Below are 21,944 nucleotides of genomic sequence, written 5' to 3' on the forward strand. Positions count from 1 at the left end.
ATTTTGGATCGAGACCCTTGTTCAGACTGAGAGGGGAGAGGGAGACATCGAGAAGATGGACACAACAAGCTGGAGCAACTGAGCGGGTCAGGCAGCATCTCCAGGGAAAAGGAATCGGTGACGTTTCGGGTCAAGACCCTCCTTCAGACTGAGAGTCAGGGGAAAGGGAAACGAGAGATATAGATGGTGATATAGGGAGATATGGCACAAATGAATGAAAGATATGCAAAAAAGTAATGATGATAAAGGTAACAGGCCATTGTTAGCTGTGGCCGAGGTGAAAATGAGTTACAGACAATGAAACTCAACAAGATGATTTTGAAGCTGGTTCATCTATGATGGAAGAGGGGAACCCCCATTCCCTAAAGAATGAGGACATCTCGGATGTCCTGGCATGGAACTTCTCATCTTGTGTGCAGATGTGGCGTAGACGGAGGAATTGGGAGTAGCGGATAGAGCCTTTGCAGGAAGCAGGTTGGGAAGAAGTGTGGTTTAGATAGTTGTGGGAGTCAGTAGGTTTATAATAGATGTCAGTCCATCTCCTGCCATGAAAACGGTGAGAATTTGTGCAAGATGGAAATTGGAGGTGAAGTTAATGAAGTCCGTGGGTTCTGCATGGGTGCAGGAGGTAGCCACAGAGATATGGAAGGGTGAGGTGTGAAAACACAGATCAAAGGAGACAATGTTGAAGGAAATGTAGAACGATTCATTGTTAGCTGGGGGGGGGGGGGGGGGGGGGGGGGGGGGGAGGAAGGTTGTCAACGAGGCATACAATCTGTAATATTTAATCGGTGAGGGCAATGAAACTAGTCGGAGAGGGATTGAGAGAGAGGGAAAGCAAGGGCTATTTGAAGTTAGAGAAGTCAATGTTCATACCGCTGGGGTGTAAGCTGCCCAAGCGAAATATGAGGTGCTGTTCCTCTAATTTGCGCTGGGCCTCACTCCGACAATGGACAGAAAGGTCAAGTCAAGAGAGTTTATTGTCAAATATCCCAGAGAGGAAAATGAAATTCTTTCTTTGCATCAGCACAACGGAATATAGTAGGCACGAATACAGAACATATCATATCAGGGTGTCCATACACCATTATATAAATATATACACACATCAATAAATAAGCAGATAAAATGCAGTCAATATGGGAATGGGAGGGGGCAACAGGGAGATCGGATAGGCCTAGGTGGATCGGGTTCTGTGTAAACCACTAATATTTTCCAATTATTTTTCAGCTGCTCTCTGAGGAGGAAAACAAAGTTGCTCTTGTCAACAAATTGAACTGTGATCAGCAGAAGAGTCAACAACACATAAATGATCTGAAAACCAGGTTAGAGGTCAGTGTTTTACCCTCTCCATGGCGGTTAGAAACATTATTGTTTTAATAGGAACTCGTAGTTGAAGGGAGCGGAGGGGAGAGGGCGGAAGTCTGAGAACATTCGCAAAATGCTGCCTTACAGAGCTTGCAGCACCGGAGACCCTGGTTCGATCCTAACTGCGGGAGCGAAGGAATTTGTACGTTCTCCCCGTGACCTGCGTGGGTTTTCTCCGAGGTCTTTGGTTTCCTCCCACACTCCAAAGACGTACAGGTTTGTAGGTTAATTGGCTTGGTGTAAATGTAAAAACATGTCCTTATTGTGTGAAGGGTAGTGTTAATGTGGGGGATCGCTGGTCGATGCGGACTCGGTGTATCTCTAGAAAAATAGTTAAACAGAAAAAAATAAAGTGAGTTAAAAAAGAAGAAAATGGAGATCCAAGTGATGGATTGTAGAAATATCTCATGGTGCTGACAAAAAGAACTGCAGACGCAGGAATCTGGAGAACATCACAAAGTGCTGGAGTAAATGACATTTAAAAGACATTTGGACAGGTACATGGATACATGAAAGACACAAAATGCTGAAGTAACTTAGTGGGTCAGGCAGCATCTCTGGAGAAAAGGAATAGGTGATAGGTCGAAATCTTTCTTCAGACTGCAGAAAGAGTGGATGTGGAGAGGATGTTTCCAGTAGTCGGAGGGTGTAGCCTGAAGAAGGGTCTCGACCCGAAACGTTACCTATTCCTTTTCTCCAGAGATGCTGCCTGACCCGCTGAGTTACTCCACCATTTTGTGTCTATCTTCGGTGTAAACCAGCGTCTGCTGTTCCTTCCTGCACTTGGATGGGAAAGGTTTAGTGGGCTATGGGCTAAACGCGGGCAGGTGAGACTAGAGTAGATGGGGTATCATGGTCAGTGTGGGCCAAAGGGCTTGTTAACGTGCTGTATGACTCCTTGACTCTATTATGAGAATGAGCCCGTGGATGATTGTGTTAATGTTTGAGAAGTGTATGAAGGTTCTGGGCTTCAGAAGGATAAGGCAGGATCTCATTGAAACCAATAGACAATAGACAATAGGTGCAGGAGTAGGCCATTCGGCCCTTCGCGGCAGCACCGCCATTCAATGTGATCATGGCTGATCATCCCCAATCAGTACCCCGTTCCTGCCTTCTCCCCATATCCCCTGACTTCAAGAGAGAGCTAGATAGGGCTCTTAAAAATAGGGGAGTCGGGATATGTGATAAAGTTACCCCTCAGGTTTCTAGTAACGCATTTCCCCCTCACCTTAAACCTATATCCTCTGGTTCTTGATTCTCCTACTCTGGGCAAGAGACTCTGTGCATCTACCCGATCTATTTATCTCCTGATTTTGTACACCTCTATAAGATCACCTCTCATCCTCCTGCGGAGGGGAGAGAAGGGGAGAGAAGGGGAGAGAAGGGGGGGAGAAGCGAGGGAGAAGGGGGGGGGAGAAGGGGGGGGGGGGGGAGGGAGAAGGGGGGGGGGGAGAAGGGGGGGGAGGGAGAAGGAGCGGGCATTTAACCTACCGGTCGGTTTTCCTTGGTCCTGAAAACTCCAATGAGCCAATCAAAATGCCCAGTCAGTGAAGGAGACTGTCTACAGCTGCCCTCGATTGCCTGTAACTACATACATAGCGACCCCACTCCACTGCACCACGAGCTCAAAAGAACCATGCCGACCAATTTTTACTTGCGGAAACATTTTCAACATGCCACAGCAGGTCGCCGCAGTGGAACAGCCCCTTAAGGCAGCAAATCTACCGCTGCACCACCATGACTTCTATTGAGTAATTAATGAAACGGTCTTGGCACTGACAGAATAACCAGATGGAGCTTCATTTTTCAGCTCAAGAACTGCACAAAACAATTTTATTAATTGACACACACTATTGAAAACAGTAATCCAAATGTCTTTTCCACTCCGCATGTTTGTGATGAAATCAGATTGTGCCTTCCTTCCCACTGCTGTATTCAAATGGTACACAGTGCAGTCATTCTTTGGCAGTCCTCCTACATTTTGTGCATGTTTAGGCCAAAGTTATCCACAGTACAACATCATTGCACTCTCTGAGGATGAGTCACTCTTTCCAGCTCTTTTTAATCCACCGCAGACTGTACACTTTAGACTTTAGAGATACAGCGCCAAAACTGGCCCTTCGGCCCATCGAGTCCACGCCGACCAGTGATCACCCTGCACACTAACCTACACACACTAGGACCAAATTTACAATTTTTACCAAAACCAATTAACCTACAGACATGGGTCAATCTACAATTTTTAGTGAAGCCAATTGAACTACAAAACTGCGCATCTTTGGAGTGTGGGAGGAAACCAGAGCACCTGGAGAAAACCCACACAGACACAAGGAAAACATACAAACTCCGTACAGTCAGCACCCATTAGTCAGGATTGAACCCGGGTCTTTAGCGCCGTAAGGCAGCAGCTCTACCGCTGCACCACCGTGCCTCCAAATTTGGAGATACAACGTGGAAACGGCCCTTCAGCCCACCAGGCCCGTGCTGACCAGGAATCATCCCGTACACTAATCTACACTCACTGTGGACAATCTTACAACTTACCGAAGCCAATTGACCTACAAACCTGCAAGAAACTGGAGCACTGGGAGAAAACCCACGCGGTCACGGGGAGAACGCACAAACTCTCTACACACAACACCCGTGGTCAGGATCGAACTTGGGGTCTATGACGCTGTGAGGCAGCAACTCTACCGCTGTGCTGCCACCCCCCCCCCCCCCCCCCACTACTGCCGAGGCAGGGATATTCGGAGAAGACCAGCAAGTAAAGATCCATAGGGTGACCAATCCTTCAAGGAAAGGCTCCCAACCAGTTAGCAGCCAACGTGGTCCCCAGATGGAATCATAGTGGAGGAAAGAGACCACTCCGCCCATCCTTCCTGTCTTGGCTCATAAAGACCCACTCCGTCACACTGCACCCCCGTCCTCAAACTACAAAAGGAAGTCTCCTTCACAGTATTTATCTAGTTGTGTTTTAAATTTTAGGCTGAATCTGTCTGCATTCCAAGTCGTAGCAGTAATTTCCCTACTTTTCCCGTTAAAGTTTATGGGAGTGAGATTGTCTGGTTACCAATGCTTCTGCCAATAGAAGAAACTCTGTAGTTTTACTCTTATTCATAAGGGATTACATTTCCATAAGTTACAGGAGCAGAATGAGGCCATTCGGCCCATCAAGTCTACTCCGCCATTCAACCATGGCTGATCTATCTTTCCCTCTCAACCCCATTCTCCTGCCTTCTCCCCATAACCCCTGACACACGTACTAATCAAGAATCTGCCTATCTCTGCCTTAAAAATATTCATTGACTTTGCCTCCCCAGTCTTATGAGGCAATGAATTCCACAGATTCACCAACCTCTGACTAAAGACATTTCTGTTCAACTCCTTCCTAAAGGAACGTCCTTTTATTTTGAGTCTCTGTCCTCTGATCCTAGACTCTCCCACTAGTGGAAACATCCTCTCCACATCCACTCTATCAAGGCTTTTCACTATTTGGTAAGTTCCAATGAGGTCCCCCCTCATTCTTCTAAACACCAGCGAGTACAGGCCCAGTGCCGTCAAACGCTTATCGGATGTTTAAGAAGGAACTGCAGATGCTGGAAAATCGAAGGTAGACAAAAGTGCTGGAGAAACTCAGCGGGTGCAGCAGCATCTATGGAGCGAAGGAAATAAGCAACGTTTCGGCCCGAAACCCTTCTTCAATTCAACCCTTCTTATCAGATGTTAACCCACTCATCCCAGACATCCTGTTTCCTTCAACCACCCTGCTTTAAGGAGAATAAAGCCAATTCTCTCAATGTTTCATAAGACCAGCCAAGGCTCTGCACCTCTGATACCGTTCCCTGCTACGGTAGTGGTCTCAGCCCTTGATTTCTCCCATGGCACGGTGGCTCAACTGGTAGAGTTGCTGCCTCACAGCACCAGAGACCCAGGTTCAATCCTGACCACGGGTGCTGTCTGTGTGGAGTTTGTACGTTCTCTCTGTGACCATGTGGGTTTTCTCCGGATGCTCCGGTTTCCTTCCACATCCCAAATACATGCGGGTTTGTAGATTAATCGGCCCTCTGTAAATTGCCCCTAGTGTGAGGGGAGCGGACGAGAAAGTGGGATAACATAGAACTAGTGTGAGCGGGTGATCGATGGTCGGCGTGGACTCGGTGGGCCGAAGGGCCTGATTCCATGCTGTAACTCTAAACTAAACTAAAGAATAACGGGTCTGGTGAAACTGAGAAGCTGATGAAAATTAGTGTTACTAATAGTAACATAGAAACATAGACAATAGGTGCAGGAGTAGGCCATTCGGCCCTTCGAGCCTGCACCGCCATTCAATATGATCATGGCTGATCATCCAACTCAGTACCCTGTACCTGCCTTCTGTCCATACCCCCTGATCCCTTTAGCCACAAGGGCCACATCTAACTCCTCTTAAATATAGCCAATGAACTGACCTCAACTACCTTCTGTGGCAGAGAATTCCAGAGATTCACCACTCTCTGTGTAAAAATGATTTTCTCATCTCGGTCCTAAAAGATTTCCCTCTTATCCGTAAACTGTGACCCCTTGTTCTGGACCTCCCCAACATCGGGAACAATCTTCCTGCATCTAGCCTGTCCAACCCCTTAAGAATTTTGTAAGTTTCAATAAGATCCCCCCTCAATCTTCTAAATTCTAGCGAGTACAAGCCGAGTCTATCCAGTCTTTCTTCATGTTCTAAAAATGTTATTGATGGAGTTATTAATAGGGTGGCACAGTGGCACACCAGTAGTTGCTGCTTAATTAATCAATCAGAATTAACTCATTATTTACTAATTAATTAAAATCAATTAATTTTATTAAAAAATTAATAGCATCATTGAGGCAGCATTTGAGATATTGTGTTCAGTTTTGATCACTTAGTTAGGATGCCATTAAGCTGGAAAGAGTTCAGAGAAGATTTACATTGATGTTTCCCAGACTTTAAGGCCTGAGCTGTCGGGAAAGCTTTTCAAGAAGCAAAGGTAGCAGGAGAAGGCAGGAGAATGGGAGTGAGTGGGGAAAATGATTATTGGCGGAGCAGATTCGATGGGCCGAAGGGCCAAATTCTGCTTCCTGTGCCTTATGATCTTATGATCTCATGAAAGGTTGGGCAGCTATGACTTTATTTCGTGGAGCACTGGCGGCTGAGGGGTGATCTTCAAGAGGAGTATAAAATCCTGAGGGGAATAGTTAGGTTGAACGCAGAGAGTGTATTTTACCCAGGATAGGGAAATCACGAACGAGAGGACACAGGTTTAACGTGAGAGGGACAAAGTAGGAATCTGAGTGGCAACTTTTCCACTCAGAAGGTGGTGGGTATATGGAACAAGCGATCAGTGGAGGTAGTTGGGGCAGGTATTAACGGCATGTAATAGACACTTGGACCAGTACATTGATAGGAAAGGGTTAGAGGGATATGGGCCAAACAAATGGGACTAGTGTAGATGGGCAATTTGATCAGCGTGGAAGAGATGTTTCAATACTGTAAGACTATGACTTGCATTGGGCATAGTCAACACGGATTTCTTTGCGATAAATCACGTTGGGCATAACTTTTTAGTTTAGTTTTGAGATACAGCACGGGAACAGGCCCTTCGACCCAACAAGTCCGCACTGACCAGCGATCCCCGTACACGAGCACTATCCTACACGCTAGGGTCAATTTACAATTATACCAAGTCAATTAACCTACAAACCTGTGCGCCTTTGGAGTGCGGGAGTGCACATTAACGACGTGATTTTTTATATTCCAAATCACAAATTGTGGATTACAGAGGCAAATAAAAAAATGATGGGTCTTTGTCCCAAACATTATGGAGGGCAATGTACAATAAAATGTGCTGAAGAAAATGTGGCTATACATGATTGAATTGATTGAAAGATACAGCATTGAAATAGGCCCTTCTTCCCACAAAGTCCATGGTGACCATTGATCACCTGTCCACACAAATTTGTTTTAGTTTAGTTTACTTTAGTTTAGTTTAGTTTAGAGCTACTCATGGAAACAGGCCCCTCGGCCCACCAAGTCCACGCCGACCATCGATCACCCGTTCACACTAGTTCTGTGCTATCCCACTTTCTCATCCACTCCCTACGCACTAGGGGCAATTTTACAGAGGGCCAATTAACCTACAAACCCGCACGTCTTTGGGATGTGGGAGGATATCGGCACACTCGGAGGAAACCCACGCAGTCACAGGGAGAACATGCAAACTCCACACAGACAGCAGTGGAGGTCAGGATCGAGCCCAGGTCTCTGGCGCTGTGAGGCAGCAGCTTGACCAGCTGCTTGAGTAGTAGGTAACAATAAATATGTACACAAAATACCATTTAACCCGGTCCTAGTCACACACTAAAAAGCCTAGGCTATCATGCATAATAGTGTACATTGCACATGCATTATTATTGTTATTATATACACTACTGCTGCCAAAAACGACTCAGAAAAGTGTTCCCTTTTTCACACCTGCTGCCCTGTAAAGGGCCTGTCCCACTGTACGAGGTAATTCAAGAGTTCTCCCGAGTTCTCCCCTGATTCGAGCTCGTGTAATGTCCGTAGCGGGTCCGTAGGAGTTTGTGGATGTCTCGTAGCGGCTCGTACGAGTAAAAAGTAACAATTTTTTTCATCACGAGTACTTTTTTACTCGTGGACATTTTTCACAGCGTTGAAAAAATGTCACGAGTTTACCGGATTTCCCGAGTGCCTACCGTTACACGTACGAGTTTGAATGTCAGTTCTTTTCAATTAGAAAACTTGAAATCTGATTTTACAGGAGTTAAAGGAAAAATAGTTTGAAAAAGTGAAAGTAGAAACCTACTACATGAAGGTTCTCCCTTTCTCTTGCTTTTATGTTGGGATCAGGGCTGTTGAAAATCTAGATGTGTTTTGGCCGTTGGTATCAGCAACCTAGAGAAACACAGATAAACATGAGCTGATCCTAGAATCATAGACAGATGGAGTTCCTCTGGAGAACATTAAACCCATCAAGCCAGAGACCCAGGGTTCGATCCTGACCAAGAGCGGAACTCACTATCAAAACATGGAGGGGACGGGGGACACAATTTATTGGCGGCCGCGCGCGCATGCGCACACTCACACACGCGCGCGAGGCTTCGGAGGCTCAATCCAGCGCTAAATGCAGCTCAACTGCCTGTCTCACCGGGTTAACCTACAGCCCTGTCTGGACTGACGGGACACCAGCGCTGCTTCTCCGCGCTGGCCATATTTCCCGCAAGTACAGGAAGGTTAACCTGGCGGGGATGTCGCCCACCTCTCAAAACATGGGGGGAACGTGTCCCCTCTGGCCCCCCCCCCCCCGGGTTTTCCGCCCCTGATCCTGACTACGGAGTTTGTAACTTTCTCCCCGTGACCACGTGGGTTTTCTCAGGGTGCTTCAGTTTCCTTCGACAGTCCAAAGATGTACAGGTTTGTAGGTTAATTGGCTTGTTATAAATGTAAAAAAAATATCCCTGGTGTGTGTAGGATAATGTTAGTGTACGAGGATCGCTCGTCGGCGTGGACTAGATGGGCAGAGGGCCTGTTTCCACGCTGTAATCCAAACTAAACTAAGTTGCTGATTGCTGTTTCATAGTACTACACAATGACACTCAGTCCCATGCTCTTTTCCCATATGCCGGTCATTATTCTCTTCACGAATATTAAAAAAATTCCTCCTTGAAAGTTATTATCGATCAGGGCGGCACGGTGGCACAGCGGTAGAGTTGCTGCCTGACAGCGCCAGAGACTCGGATTCGACCCTGACCACGGGTGCTGTCTGTATGGAGTTTGCACGTTCTCCCCGTGACCTGAATGGGTTTTCTCCCGGTGCTCCTGTTTCGATTAGATTAGATTAAACTTTATTAATCCCCTTATTCAGGGGAAATTCTGATGTCCTTGCAGCACACTAATAAAAATACAACATAGCATTCAAAAAGAAGTTCAACACAAAAACATCCCCCCACAGTGATTCCCACTGTGGGGGAAGGCACAAAGTCCAGTCCCCATCCTCTTGTCCACCCAAAATTCGGGCCTATTGAGGCCTCCACAGTCGCCGCCACGGCGCCCGATGTTCTCGCCGGGTGATGGTGCTCCGGCATCGGGAGAACCCCCAGCGGCTTGGGGTGCCAGGAACGGCCACCTTCCCACCGGAGACCGCGGCTTCCAAGCCAACAGACCTGCACTCCCAAGACACACAGGCTTGTAGGTTAATTGTAAATTGTAAATTGTTCTGAGTGTGTAGGATAGTGGTAGTGGACGGGCTGATCACTGGTCGGCGTGGACTAGGTAGGCCAAAGAGCCTGTTTCAAAAATACTGTATCTCTAAAGTCGGGGAAGCAGCAGAAAATGCTTTGGCGAGCGTTTTGGACAACCGGAAATCAGTCATCGTAATTAGCATCGGATTGAGGAACCTTAAGGGCCTGTCCCACTTGGGAGTCATTTGCGCATCACACAGGTGGAGCGGGAAGATTTTGTGAATTCCAAAATCCTGGGGCGACGCGTCACTGCCTACATCACCACGCAGCATGCGCGCGTAATGCACGGCTTGCGAGTGACATGCACGGCATGTGCGCATCACGACACGCGCGACGTGCGTCATGACACGTGAATGATGTCGCATAAATGACGCCCAAGTGGGACAGGCCCTTTAGAATGAATCTGAGCACTGAAGAAGGGTCCAGACCTGAAACATCACCCATCCTTTTTCTCCAGAGATGCTGCCTGACCCGCGGAGTTACTCCAGCACTTTGCGTCTATCTACCTATCACTTGCCGGGCTTTGTCTCGCCCCCATCTCCCTTTAACACCTTTCTTTCCTAACCCCCTCCCCCCCCCCCCCCCTCCACTCCTATCACTGAAGAAGGGTCCCAACCCACAAAGTTACCTGTCCATTCTCTCCAGAGATGCTGCCTGACCCACTGAGTTCCACCAGTACATTGTGATTTGATGCAAAGATACTGGGAGATGGCAGGCAGGATTTAGGAAGAACACAAGGGAAGGTAGGAGTGAACAAACAGGAAATGAAACGACAGGAGGAGGAGGAGGTGGTGGCAGGGTGGGGACCGAAAGGTCTGAATGACAAATAAAGGAATCTAATCTAATCTAATCTGGCAGAGTCGCTGCCCGCGTGAGTCTTCTCCGGGCGCTCCGGTTTCCCGCTTTCCTCCCACACTCCAAAGCCGTACAGGTTTGTAGGTTAATTGGCTTTGGTAAAAATTGTAAATTGTCCCTGGTGTGTAGGATCGTGCTAGTGTGCGGGGTGATCGCTGGTTGGCATGGACTGGGTGGGCCGAAGCCACTGTATGTCTAAAATTCTAAAAAGCCTAAAAAGAGGCATGAAAGGTGATCCTAATAGGGGTATTTGGGACGACAGATGGCACAATGGGCTAAGTGTTTGGCTGGCAACCGGAAGGTAGCCGGTTCGAATCCCGCTTGGAGTGCATACTGTCGTTGTGTCCTTGGGCAAGACACTTCACCCACATTTGCCTGTGTGTGAATGTGTGTGAGTGATTGGTGGTGGTCGGAGGGGCCGTAGGCGCAGATTGGCAGCCACGCTTCCGTCAGTCTGCCCCAGGGCAGCTGTGGCTACAGAAGTAGCTTACCACCACCGAGTGTGACTGAGGAGTGAATTAATAATGCGATGTAAAGCACCTTGAGTATTAGAAAGGCGCTATATAAATCCCATCCATTATTATTATTATTATTATTATTTTCTAACGTGGTTGGGTTGGAGATCAGTTTTACTCCTGGCCTAGAACATTCTCCCCCCCCCCCCACGACTTTTGGTGTTGTGTAGTTTAGAGATACAGCATGGAAACAGGCCCTTCGGCCCCCACTGACAATCGATCACCTGTCCACCCTTGTTCCATGTTGTCCCACTTTCCCGACACACTAGCGGCAATTTACAGGGGGTCAAACCCGCACGTCTTTGGGATGTGGGCGGAAACCAAAGCACCCACGGAAGAAACCCAAGCGGTCAGTCACAGGGAGAACATGCAAACTTTACACAGACAGCACTCAGGATCAGGATCAAACCCCGGGGTGTCTGGCACTGTGAGGCAGCAGATCTACACTTACCACACTTTGTTTAGCAACTGTCTAACGTTACTCTTCCATTACATGCGGGGCTGTGGTTGAAGCCTTGCCCATTGCTAGCGTTGATCTCTCAGCGTGTCTGGAGGAGAGTTTCTATATGTGATTGGATCTTCTAGAATTTAGAAGATTGAGGGGGGATCTTATAGAAACTTACAAAATTCTTAAGGGGTTGGACAGGCTAGATGCAGGAAGATTATTCCCGATGTTGGGGAAGTCCAGAACAAGGGGTCACAGTTTAAAGATAAGGGGGAAATCTTTTAGGACCGAGATGAGAAAAACATTTTTCACACAGAGAGTGGTGAATCTGTTGAATTCTCTGCCACAGAAGGTAGTTGAGGCCAGTTCATTGACTATATTTAAGAGGGAGTTAGATGTGGCCCTTGTGGCTAAAGGGATCAGGGGGTATGGAGAGAAGGCAGGTACAGGATACTGAGTTGGATGATCAGCCATGATCATATGAATGGTGGTGCAGGCTCGAAGGGCCGAATGGCCTACTCCTGCACCTAATTTCTATGTTTCTATACAGGGCTGGTACACAGGACATAAAGTGCTGGAGTAACTCAGCGGGTCAGACAGCATCACCGGAGAACATGCATGGGCAACGTTTGCGGTTGTGACCCTTCTTCCACACTGAGATACAGTGTGGGGCGGCACAGTGTCACAGTTGCTGCCTCACAGCGAACACAGAGACCCGGGCTCGATCCTGACGTCATGTGCTGTCTGTGTGGAGTTTGTACGTTCTCACTGCGATCACGTGGGTTTCTTGCGGCTCCTCCCAATTCCTCCCACGTCCCACAGACAAGGATGTTTGCAGGCTAATTGCTTCTGTAAATTGCCTCCTAATTTGCAGGATGCATAAGTGGAATGACACAGAGGTAGTGTGAGGGGCGATCGATGGTCGCGTGGACCCGCTGGGCCGAAGAGCCTGTTTCCACGCTGTGTCTCCAAAACTACATGTTGTCTGACCTGCCGAGTTACTCTTGTGTTCTAGGCAAGATTCCAGCATCTGCGAATCCTTGTATGTGCCTCTAGTGTATGTGCACGGTGTTTGCCCTTGTGGCTCTCTTGATTTAATATGATCTCTTTACTCATCAGGAAGTGGAAGATCTTCTCTTGGCTAAGATGAAGGAACTACATTGCAGATTGGGGTCCAATATGCCATCCCTGCAAGGCGACATTGCAAGCTTTAAATGCATGCTTGAGGCAGAGGAACGAAGGTGAGTATTTACAGATGAAGCACCAGTCTGAACATAGAACATAGAACAGGGCGGCACGGTGGCGCAGCGGTAGAGTTGCTGCCTTACAGTGCCGGAGACCCGGGTTTGATCCTGACTTCGGGTGCTGTCTGTACGGAGTCTGTGCGTTCTCCACGTGACCTGCGTGGTTTTTTTCCCCAAGTGCTCCAGTTTCCTCCCACATTCCAAAGACGTGCCGGTTTGTAGGCCAATTGATTTGGTAAAATTGCCAATTCTCCCTAGCGTGTGTGTGTGTGTGTGTCCCCCTAATGTGCAGGGATCGCTGGTCGGCACGGACTCGGTGGGCTGAAGGGCCTGTTTCTGCTCTCTAGCTCCAAACTCTAAACGAAACAGTACAGCACAGGGATAGGCCCTTCGACCCACAATGACTCTGTTGAACATGATGCCAAGACTCTTATCAGCCTGCGCTTAACCCCTATCCCTCCGTTCCCTGCGTGTCCATGTTGCTATCCAAAGATTTCCTCAATGCCACTATTATATCAGCATCAACCACGATTGTGTTCCAGGCACTCACTACTCTCATTCTAAGGAACATGCCCTGCAAATCTTCTTCAAACTCTGCCCCTCTCACCTAAAAGTTATGTCCTCTAGTATTTGATTTGTGCATCCTCGGAAAAAGGTTCTGACTGTCTACCCTATCTATGCCTCATAGTTTTATAGTCTTCTATCAGGTCTTCCAGCAACCTCTGACATTCCGGAGAAAGCAATCCATGTCTGTCCAACCTTTCTCTGTAGTTAATACCAAAGATCCTATAGCGGAGCAAGATAGACCACTCCTTCTAAATGCAATGGGCTGACGTGTAGTACGCAACGGAGCGGAACGTGGGCCTTCATTTCATCCATTTCAGTAACCCGACCTGACCCGACCCGACTCGCAGTGTAATCAACGTTGCGGGGGAACAGTTTGTGTTAATAAATTATAATTCTGAAAATGAGGAGAAGATTTTTCCCAAAGAACTTTGATTTTTACGAGGATGTTTCCGTAACCGGCTTCCGTCTCCGCACTAGTATCTTTGCTCCGCTATGGGATCTTTGGTGCGGAGATGGAAGCCGGTTACGGAAATGGGGCCGAAAGCTACCCATGAATCTGCCCATGACCGTATTACGACTTTTTCGTCAGGTAATCTATCTTGCTCCGCAATAGGATCTTTGGCTAATACCCCCTAATTCAGGCATCATTATGGTGCCTGCACCCTTTCCTGTGTTGGGTTGACCAGAAGCACACACAACACTCCAGGTGCAGCATAAACAATGTTGAGCTGCACCATGGCGTCTTTTATTTTAAGTTCCGTTTAGAGATACAGCGTGGAAACAGGCCCTTTGGCCCACTGAGTCCATGCCGCCCAGCGATCGCCCGTACACCAGCACTATCCTACACACTAGGGACAATTTACAACCGTCATCGAAGGCCATTAACCTACAAACCTGCACGTCTTTGGAGTGTGGGAGGAGACCGGAGCACCCGGGGAAGACTCACGTGGTCACGGGGAGAACGTACAAACTTCGTTTAGGATTGAACCCGGGTGTCTGACGCTGTAAGGCAGCGACTCTACCGCTGCGCCACCGTGCCGCCATCATTGACGTTTATACTCAATGCCATGACCAAAGAAGACGGGCATACCACCTGCCCTCTTTATCACTCAATATAAATCACTATCGCCATTGTGATAGCATTATACAGAGTCATAGAGTGATACAGTGTGGAAACAGGCCCTTCAGCCCAACTTGCCCACACCGGCCAACATGTCCCAGCTACACTAGTCCCACCTGCCCGCGCTTGGTCCATATCCCCCTAAACCTGTCCTATTCATGTACCTGTTTAACTTTCTCTTAAATGTCCGTGCTTCAACTACCTCCTCCGGCAGCTCATTCCATACACCCACCACCCTTTGTGTGAAAAGGTAACTCCTCAGATTCCTATTAAATCTTTTACCCTTCACCTGAAACCTATGTCCTCTGGTTATCGATTCACCTACTCTGGGCAAGTGCATCTACCCGTTCTATTCCTCTCGTGATTTTATACACCTCTATAAGATCACCCCTCATCCTCCTGCGCTCCAAGGAATAGAGTCCAAGCTTACTCAACCTCTCCCTGTAGCTCAGACCCTCGAGTCCCGGCAACATCCTTGTAAATCTTCTCTGTTAGCTGTGGACGGTCTCTCATGTTATTTTCCACCACCGTGAGGTCATCTGCACCACACACTCCATTAGTAGCACCTCTTAACCCCTCCAACCCTACGGGGTATCAACCTCAATAGCTCAACAGTGGCACAGCTGGTCGTGCTGCTGCCTTACAGCGCCAGTGACCCGGGTTCGAGCCTGACCTCGGGTGCTGTCCGTGTGTGGAGTTTAGGCGTTCCCCCTGTGACTGCGTGGGTTTTCTCCAGCTGCTCCGGTCTCCTCCCACATCCCCAAAGACGTGCGGGTTTGTAGGTTAATTGGCTTCAGTAAGATTGTAAATTGTCCCTAGTGTGTGTAGGATAGTTTTCGTGTGTGGGGATCGCTGGTCGGCGTGGAACGTTGGGTTGTAAGCTGCCCAAGTGAAATATTTGGTGCTGTCTGATCATCTCCGCTCTGACCCCTTCCCATTCTCACACTGACCTTTCTGTCCTGGACCTCCTCCACTGTCCAAGTGAGACCACACACACAGCGCCTCATATTTCGCTTGGGCAGCTTACACCCCAGCGGTATGAACATCGATCTCGCTTGTTAGTTTCATGTAACCATTGGGGTCATTCATTCACCCCGCTAGTCGGCCCACTACACCACTGTCCGCATCCTCGTATTCCTCTCGTTATTAACTTGCCCACAGTGACCAATGTGTCCCGTCTACACTAGTCCCACCTGTCCGCGTTTGCTCTATATCCCTCTAAACCTGCCCTCGCCACGCATCATTCTAAATATTTCTTAAACGTTGCAATAGTCCCAGCCTCAACCACCTCCTCTGGCAGCTCGTTCCATACACCTACTGCATGAAATAGTTACTCCTCAGGTTCCTATTCATTCTGGGCAAGATTAAATACCTGATCTATACCTCTCGTGATTTTATACACCTCTATAAGATCACCCCTCATCCTCCTGCGCTCCAAGGAATAGAATCCCAGCCTGCTCAACCTCTCCCTGTAGCTCAGACCCTCTAGTCCTGGCAACATCACAGTAACCCTTCTCTGCGCCCTTTCAAGCTTGACAATATCTTTCCTATAACATGGTGCCCAGAACTCTAAATGCGGTCTCACCAACGTCGTATGCAACTGCAACGTGACCTCCCAACTTCTATACTCAATACTCTGACCGATGAAGGCCAAAGTGCCAAAGGCCTATTTGACCACCTTATCTACCTGCAACACCATTTCCAATGAACTATGCACCTGGTGTCCAGTAAAAACATAGCGGGCATGAGTACAATGAAGCCACACACACACACATACAACACATAGAGGAATGCCAGGGTGCAGAATACAGTGTCACAGCATTGTGGCGTTATAGCTACAGAGAAGGTTCAGATTGAAAAGAAGTGCAAGACCTGTGATGAGATGGGTTGGAAGAGCAGAGCAGCACGGTGTCTCAGCAATAGAGTTGCTGCCTTTTACAGCACCAGAGACCCGGGTTCGATCCTGACCATGGGTGCTGTCTGTACGGAGTTTGCACGTTCTCCCCGTGACCTGCACGTGTTCTCTCCAAGATCGTCGGTTTCCGCCCACACTCCAAAGACGTACAGGCTTGTAGGTTAATCGGCTTTGGTAAATTGTCCCTATTGTGTGCAGGGTAGTGCTGGTGTGTGTGGATCTCCGGTCAGCGTGGACTCGGTGGGCTAAAGGGCCTGACTCCACGCTGTATCTCTAAACTAAGACTGTTGAGCAGTCTGGTCACAGCATAGAAGAAGTTATTCCTGGAACCTGCTATCTAGCTATTTGTGTATCTGTCAATACTGGGAGCTAATCTCAAGACTGGTGTCCGTGTGTTTGTTATCCTCCCAGTGTCTCCATTAGCTACGTGAGTTAGCTTCTTTATTGGAATCCATCAGAGAATGACAAGCAGTTAACCTGAGGGAGAGGAAGCGTTGTAGACTCACCTGAGCAGCTGAAATTCAAAAACCCTATAGAAACAAAGACCTGTAGATGCACCGTCTTCCTGTTCTTCTCCACAACTGCACTCTCCCTCCTTCTCTCTCTCGCTCTCTCTCTCTGTCTCTCTCTCTCTCTCTCTCTCTCTGTCTCTCTCTCTCTGTCCCTCTCTCTCTCCCTCTCTCTCTCTCTCTCGCCCTCTCTTTCTCTCTCTCTCCTCTCTCTCCCCTCCCCCCCCCCTCCGCCTCTTCCCCTCCCCGTCCACCTCCCCCTTCCCCCCCCCCCCCCCTCACTCTCCCCCGCTGAGATTATCTACATATCCCATCTCTTTGGCCTTGGTCTGCTCCCACAGATGTGAGTGGGGCAGGAATGCCGGGGGCTGTGGGTGGGATATTAGTGTGGGGGTGATTCGGGGTCACCAATGTCTGCCTGCCCCGTTGAGCTACTCCAGCGTTTTGTGTCCATCTTCGGTTGAAGCCAGCATTTTCTGTTCCTTCCTGCACGTTGCGTGTGCCCCGTCTCAGTCCCCACATCGGCCCCTCCCTGTCCCCTTTCCCTTCTCTCCCTCTCTCTCACAGTGTGAATCTCTGTAAAGGTTGGTTGGCGTAGAGCAGTAGATGCAACGTGTCGGGCTGAAGAGAGGAAGTGGGTGGTTGTTACTCATGTCAAACCAGTGACGATTGTGTTCTCTGTTTTGTGAAGGTTGAACAGCTCCATGGTTTGCTGCAAGAGGAGTTCTCCATGCAAGCCCAGCCTGCCTTGCCCACGGACGCCCTGCCCTTCGACCAACCAGTCTGCGGCCCGCCGGGCATCTACCTGCTGCCCGCCCGTCAACCTGCGGCCCTGCCCCCCTCCCTGCCCCATGCCCACCCCCTTCAAGCCCGTGCAGAGGCCCTGCCCCCCGCCTCCCTGCCCCCCGCCCAGCTGGACGCCCCCTACCCCCCAGTGCTGCCCCCCCTCCTCCGCCCTCAGCACCCGCCTGCCCGCCTATCAGCCCCCCTGCCCGCCCCCCCACTCCCTGGTGGCCTGCCTGGCCGGCATGAGGCCCCCCTGCCCCACCAGCTGCTCCCTGCCCCCCAGCCGCATGGGCTGCTCTGTCGGCCGGCCCATGACCCCCACCTGCCTCCCCGCGGCCCGCATGGGCTGCCCCTCCACCTCCCCCCTTGCCCTGTACACCTCCATGCTCCAGGCCCGGTGCCCATCCACCCCGCCCCTCACCTGCCCCCCTGCCAACCCCATGCCAAGCTGCAACCCTCCGCCACCTCGCCCTTGCTCCGTAGCCTCCGTTGCCTACACAAAACCCTGCCCCCCCACCGAAATGCCAAGGTTTAAACATGACCATTGTATGGGTAAGATGATGAAGACTTAATTCTCCTCTACTCTGGAATAGACATGTGTGATGTCAAATATGAAGTCTATTTTTTCTTTGTCTTTGGGCTGTCTATTTTCCTTTCCGAGGCACCCGATATGTAAGTGATCCTAGAGGTGAATTGAATGCCCGCGTGGTCTTTAGCGGCCATCTTCTCGCTTGGTTTCATGCCCCCTGGTAACTTCCATGGTATCTGGGCAGTGTTGGCTTTCCCATGCGATCTTGGGTCACCAAGCTCCCTTGGAAAAGCACCGCTGGTCTTCCCGCCGAAACCGTACTTCGGGAAGCTCCTGGCCTGGGTGGGTTTGCAGCGCGCGAGGGGATGGTCTACCGTGTATGTGTACAGAGGGCGCTGAGATCAGATGCGACCGAGTGCCCACAGCATCTGCCCTTGCCATCGCAGCAGAGGTCCCGAGCCCTGGGTAAGAGCTCTGGTCAACGGCAGTGGCCAAACCCCCTTGAGTCGGGGCGACCCCTCGTCACATCAACCCCCTGTGGTACAAGTTCATCCAACCAATTCCCACCAGCGTGGTAAGCCAGGTCCCCATGCACTCCACCCCCCCACGCACCACACTAGTACATCCGGCAGTCAGGGATATTGAGAACCAGTCAACGTAACGTGCAAATGGGATGAACCACCATCAAATGGAGGGGAGTTGGGAGCAGGCTCTTCTTGTCCTGACGGTTCCTCTCATTGACGGATGACGCAAACCCCCAAAGGTCGTGAACGCAGCACGAGGTCACGGGGATTAGACCGCGCCCTTGGCATGAGAAAGAAGAGACGGAGGAAGAAGACAGAAGGAGAACGGCAATAGTGACCAGACCTTTGCATCCCAGCGGCCCGTGCAGCTTCTTCCCACCCAAATCCTTCCGGGCCCCAGCTCCCGACCCACCAGCCACTGGATCCAGTGGATGTGGCCAGGAGGAGGACAACCTTTAGATTAGTTTAGAGATACAGCGTGGAAACAGGCCCTTCAGCCCGCCAAGTCCGTGCCGGCCAGCGATCCCCGCACACTAACACTCCTACACACACTAGGGCCAATTTACAATTACACTAAGCCCATTAGTCTACAAACCTGTATGCCTTTAGAGGGTGGGAGGAAACTGGAGATCCCGGAGAAAATTCACGCAGGTCACTGGGAAAACGTACAAATTCCGTACAGACAGCACCCATAGTCAGGATCAGACCCGGGCCTCTGACAAGGCAGCAACTCTACCGCTGAGCCACCTCTGTTTAAAGGAGTCCAAGGAACTACATTTCCCCTGGGGCACCATTCCCCACCAGCCTGGCGTAAATCGTCCCATCTCCAACCCACAGCCTCGATGGTCAATTGATAACCACGGGCCAAGATACTCCAAGCGTAGCACTGCTCACATCGGTCTCCTAGATATGACAATCACCTTTGCTTCCAGACTAAAACATAGTGTCCAGATCGTCATACAGTGATACAGCGTGGAAGCAGACCGCTCGCCTACTTGCCCACACTGGCCAACATGTCCCATCTATACTAGTCCCACCTGCCTGCGTTTGGCCCATATCCCTCCAAACCTGTCCTATCCCTCCAAACCTGTCCTCCAAATCTCTCCTAGTTTACACCCCAGCGGTATGAACATTGACCTCTAATTTCTGATAGCCCTTGCTTTCTCCCTCCTCCCCCTCCCCCTTTCCAGTTTTCCCACAAGTCCTACTGTCTCCGCCTTCTTCCTTTCTTTTTCCCACCCCACCCCCCCCCCCCCCCACCTCCCCGACATCAGTCTGAGGAAAGGTCTCAACCCGAAACATCGCCTATCCTTTTATCCATTAATGCTGCCTCACCCGCTGAGTTTCTGCAGCATTTTTGTCTACCTTTGATTGTTCCAGCACCTGCAGTTCTTTCTTAAACAACTATCCATGTACCTGTCTAACTGTTTCTTAAATGTTGCGATAGTCCCTGCCACAACTACCTCCTCTGGCAGCTCGTTCCATACGCCCAACACCCTTTGTGTGAAAAAGTTGCGCCTTGGGTTCCTATTGAATCTTTCCCCCCCTCGCCATAAACCTATGTCCTCTGCTTCTTGGTTCCCCATCTCTGGGCAAGTGACTGTGTGCGTCCACCCGATCTGTTCCTCTCGTGCCGTCTCGTATTACTCCAGCACCTCCTGGACGTGTTGGGGGATCCTCAGTACGTCAATCCCCGTCAATTGCCCCTCTGGAGGCATTTGCAGTTGACCTTGGGACAGTGTTGGGTTGGGCTCTTTGAGGGTCTAAGATAGGCACGAAATGCTGGAGTAACTCAGCTGGAGAGGTGGCATCTCCGGACAGAAGGAACGGGGTGACATCTCGGGTGGAGACCCCATCATCGCCATCTCACCTTCCCCGGAGACCCCAGACCAGGAGAGTCTAACCCACAGTTATTGCCCCACTTTCATTCCAACCCACCTCTCTTTCCACACAGTCAAACCCTATCATGTTCCCTGATGGCAATATCGACAAGGTTTCATGATTTTGAGGCGTATTCATGGGCGGTTGGAAAAAGGTTGCACGGCATGGCAGCGGGTAGTGCTGCTCCCTCACAGCGCCAGAGACCCGTGTTCTCCCTGTGTCCCTGGGACAACATCCTCCCTGTGACTCCGTGGGTTTCCTCCGGGTGCTCCGGTTTGAGTTTGACTTTAGCTTGAAACAGTCAGCGGAAAGACAATGCATGATTACAGTCCAGCCAGCCACTGTGTACAGATAAGTGATAAGGGGAATAATGCTGGAGGTCTCCTCCCATCTCCCAAAGACGTGCGGGTTTGTAGGTAATGTGATCTCTGTAAATTGACCCCTACTGTGAAGGGAGTGGATGAGGAAGTGGGATTACGCAGAACTAGTGTTCGGCGGGTGATCGATGGTCCGTGAGCTGAAGGGCCTGTCTCCACACTGTGTCTTCCAATCAATCAAGACATCACGATCAATACACCATGAGGAATTGTAACTCACAAAGAGTTGTGTTTGCCAAGTGTTGTTACATTATTCTAGACCTCTTCACCTTCCCCACCTCCCACCATCTAACCCAAGTATCTCACCGCCAGTGGCCCAGCGGTAGACTTGCTGACTCACAGCGCCAGAGGCCCGGGTTCCATCCTGACTACGGGTGCTGCCTGTGCGTTCTCCCCGTGACCTGTGTGGGTTTTCCCTAGGGTCCTCCGGTTTCCTCCCACTTCCTCCAAAGACGTTATTTGTCTTCGATAAAGATTGTAAATTGTCCCGAGGGTGTAGGATAGTGCTAGTGTACAGGGTGATCGCTGGTCGGCACGGACTCGACGGGCCGAAGGGTCTGTTTCCTGACTGTATCTCTAAACAAAATCAGCTCCAGTACTCGTTTAACTGAAGAACCCCATAGATATTTGCAATCTCTAGCAAGTTTCGACCAGCTGTAATATCATGAAGGTTTGCTTATAATTCCATTATCACTTGCCTGTTCTAAAGTGTTGACAACCCCTCTTAACACACCAGATATCTCCCACTGCATAGTTTGAATGAATTGAAGTCTGTCACCTTAACAGAAATAAGAGTGAACTAAAGGGCCTGTCCCACTTATGAGACTTTTTCGCCGTCCACCGGCATCCCCATCATTGCAGGTCGCCGAAAATTTCCAACATGTTGAAAGTCCAGCAGCGACCAGAACAAGGTATGACTCTTTGGGTGACTACTCACGACCACGCAGGCCTCACCCTGTCGCCGGGGTGTCGCCTGTATGGTCGTGAGTCGTCTCCTCAGTCGCCCAAAGAGTCGTAGCGTCTTTCTGGTCGCCGCTGGAT

The 21,944-nt window shown here is 49.8% G+C and overlaps 1 protein-coding gene across 1 annotated transcript in view; it reads left to right on the forward strand.

Annotated features, from left to right (window-relative positions):
• lmntd1 (lamin tail domain containing 1) overlaps positions 1 to 21,944 on the forward strand; it is a 102,774-nt gene that overhangs the window by 55,238 nt on the left and 25,592 nt on the right. Inside the window, exons 7-9 of the mRNA XM_033039328.1 lie at positions 1,231 to 1,332; positions 12,571 to 12,692; positions 17,498 to 18,144. Coding sequence (XP_032895219.1) covers positions 1,231 to 1,332; positions 12,571 to 12,692; positions 17,498 to 18,144 — 871 coding nt within the window. The remainder of the gene's footprint in view (positions 1 to 1,230; positions 1,333 to 12,570; positions 12,693 to 17,497; positions 18,145 to 21,944) is intronic.

This window comes from Amblyraja radiata, chromosome 21, assembly GCF_010909765.2.
Source record: "Amblyraja radiata isolate CabotCenter1 chromosome 21, sAmbRad1.1.pri, whole genome shotgun sequence".
Lineage (NCBI taxonomy): Eukaryota > Metazoa > Chordata > Chondrichthyes > Rajiformes > Rajidae > Amblyraja > Amblyraja radiata.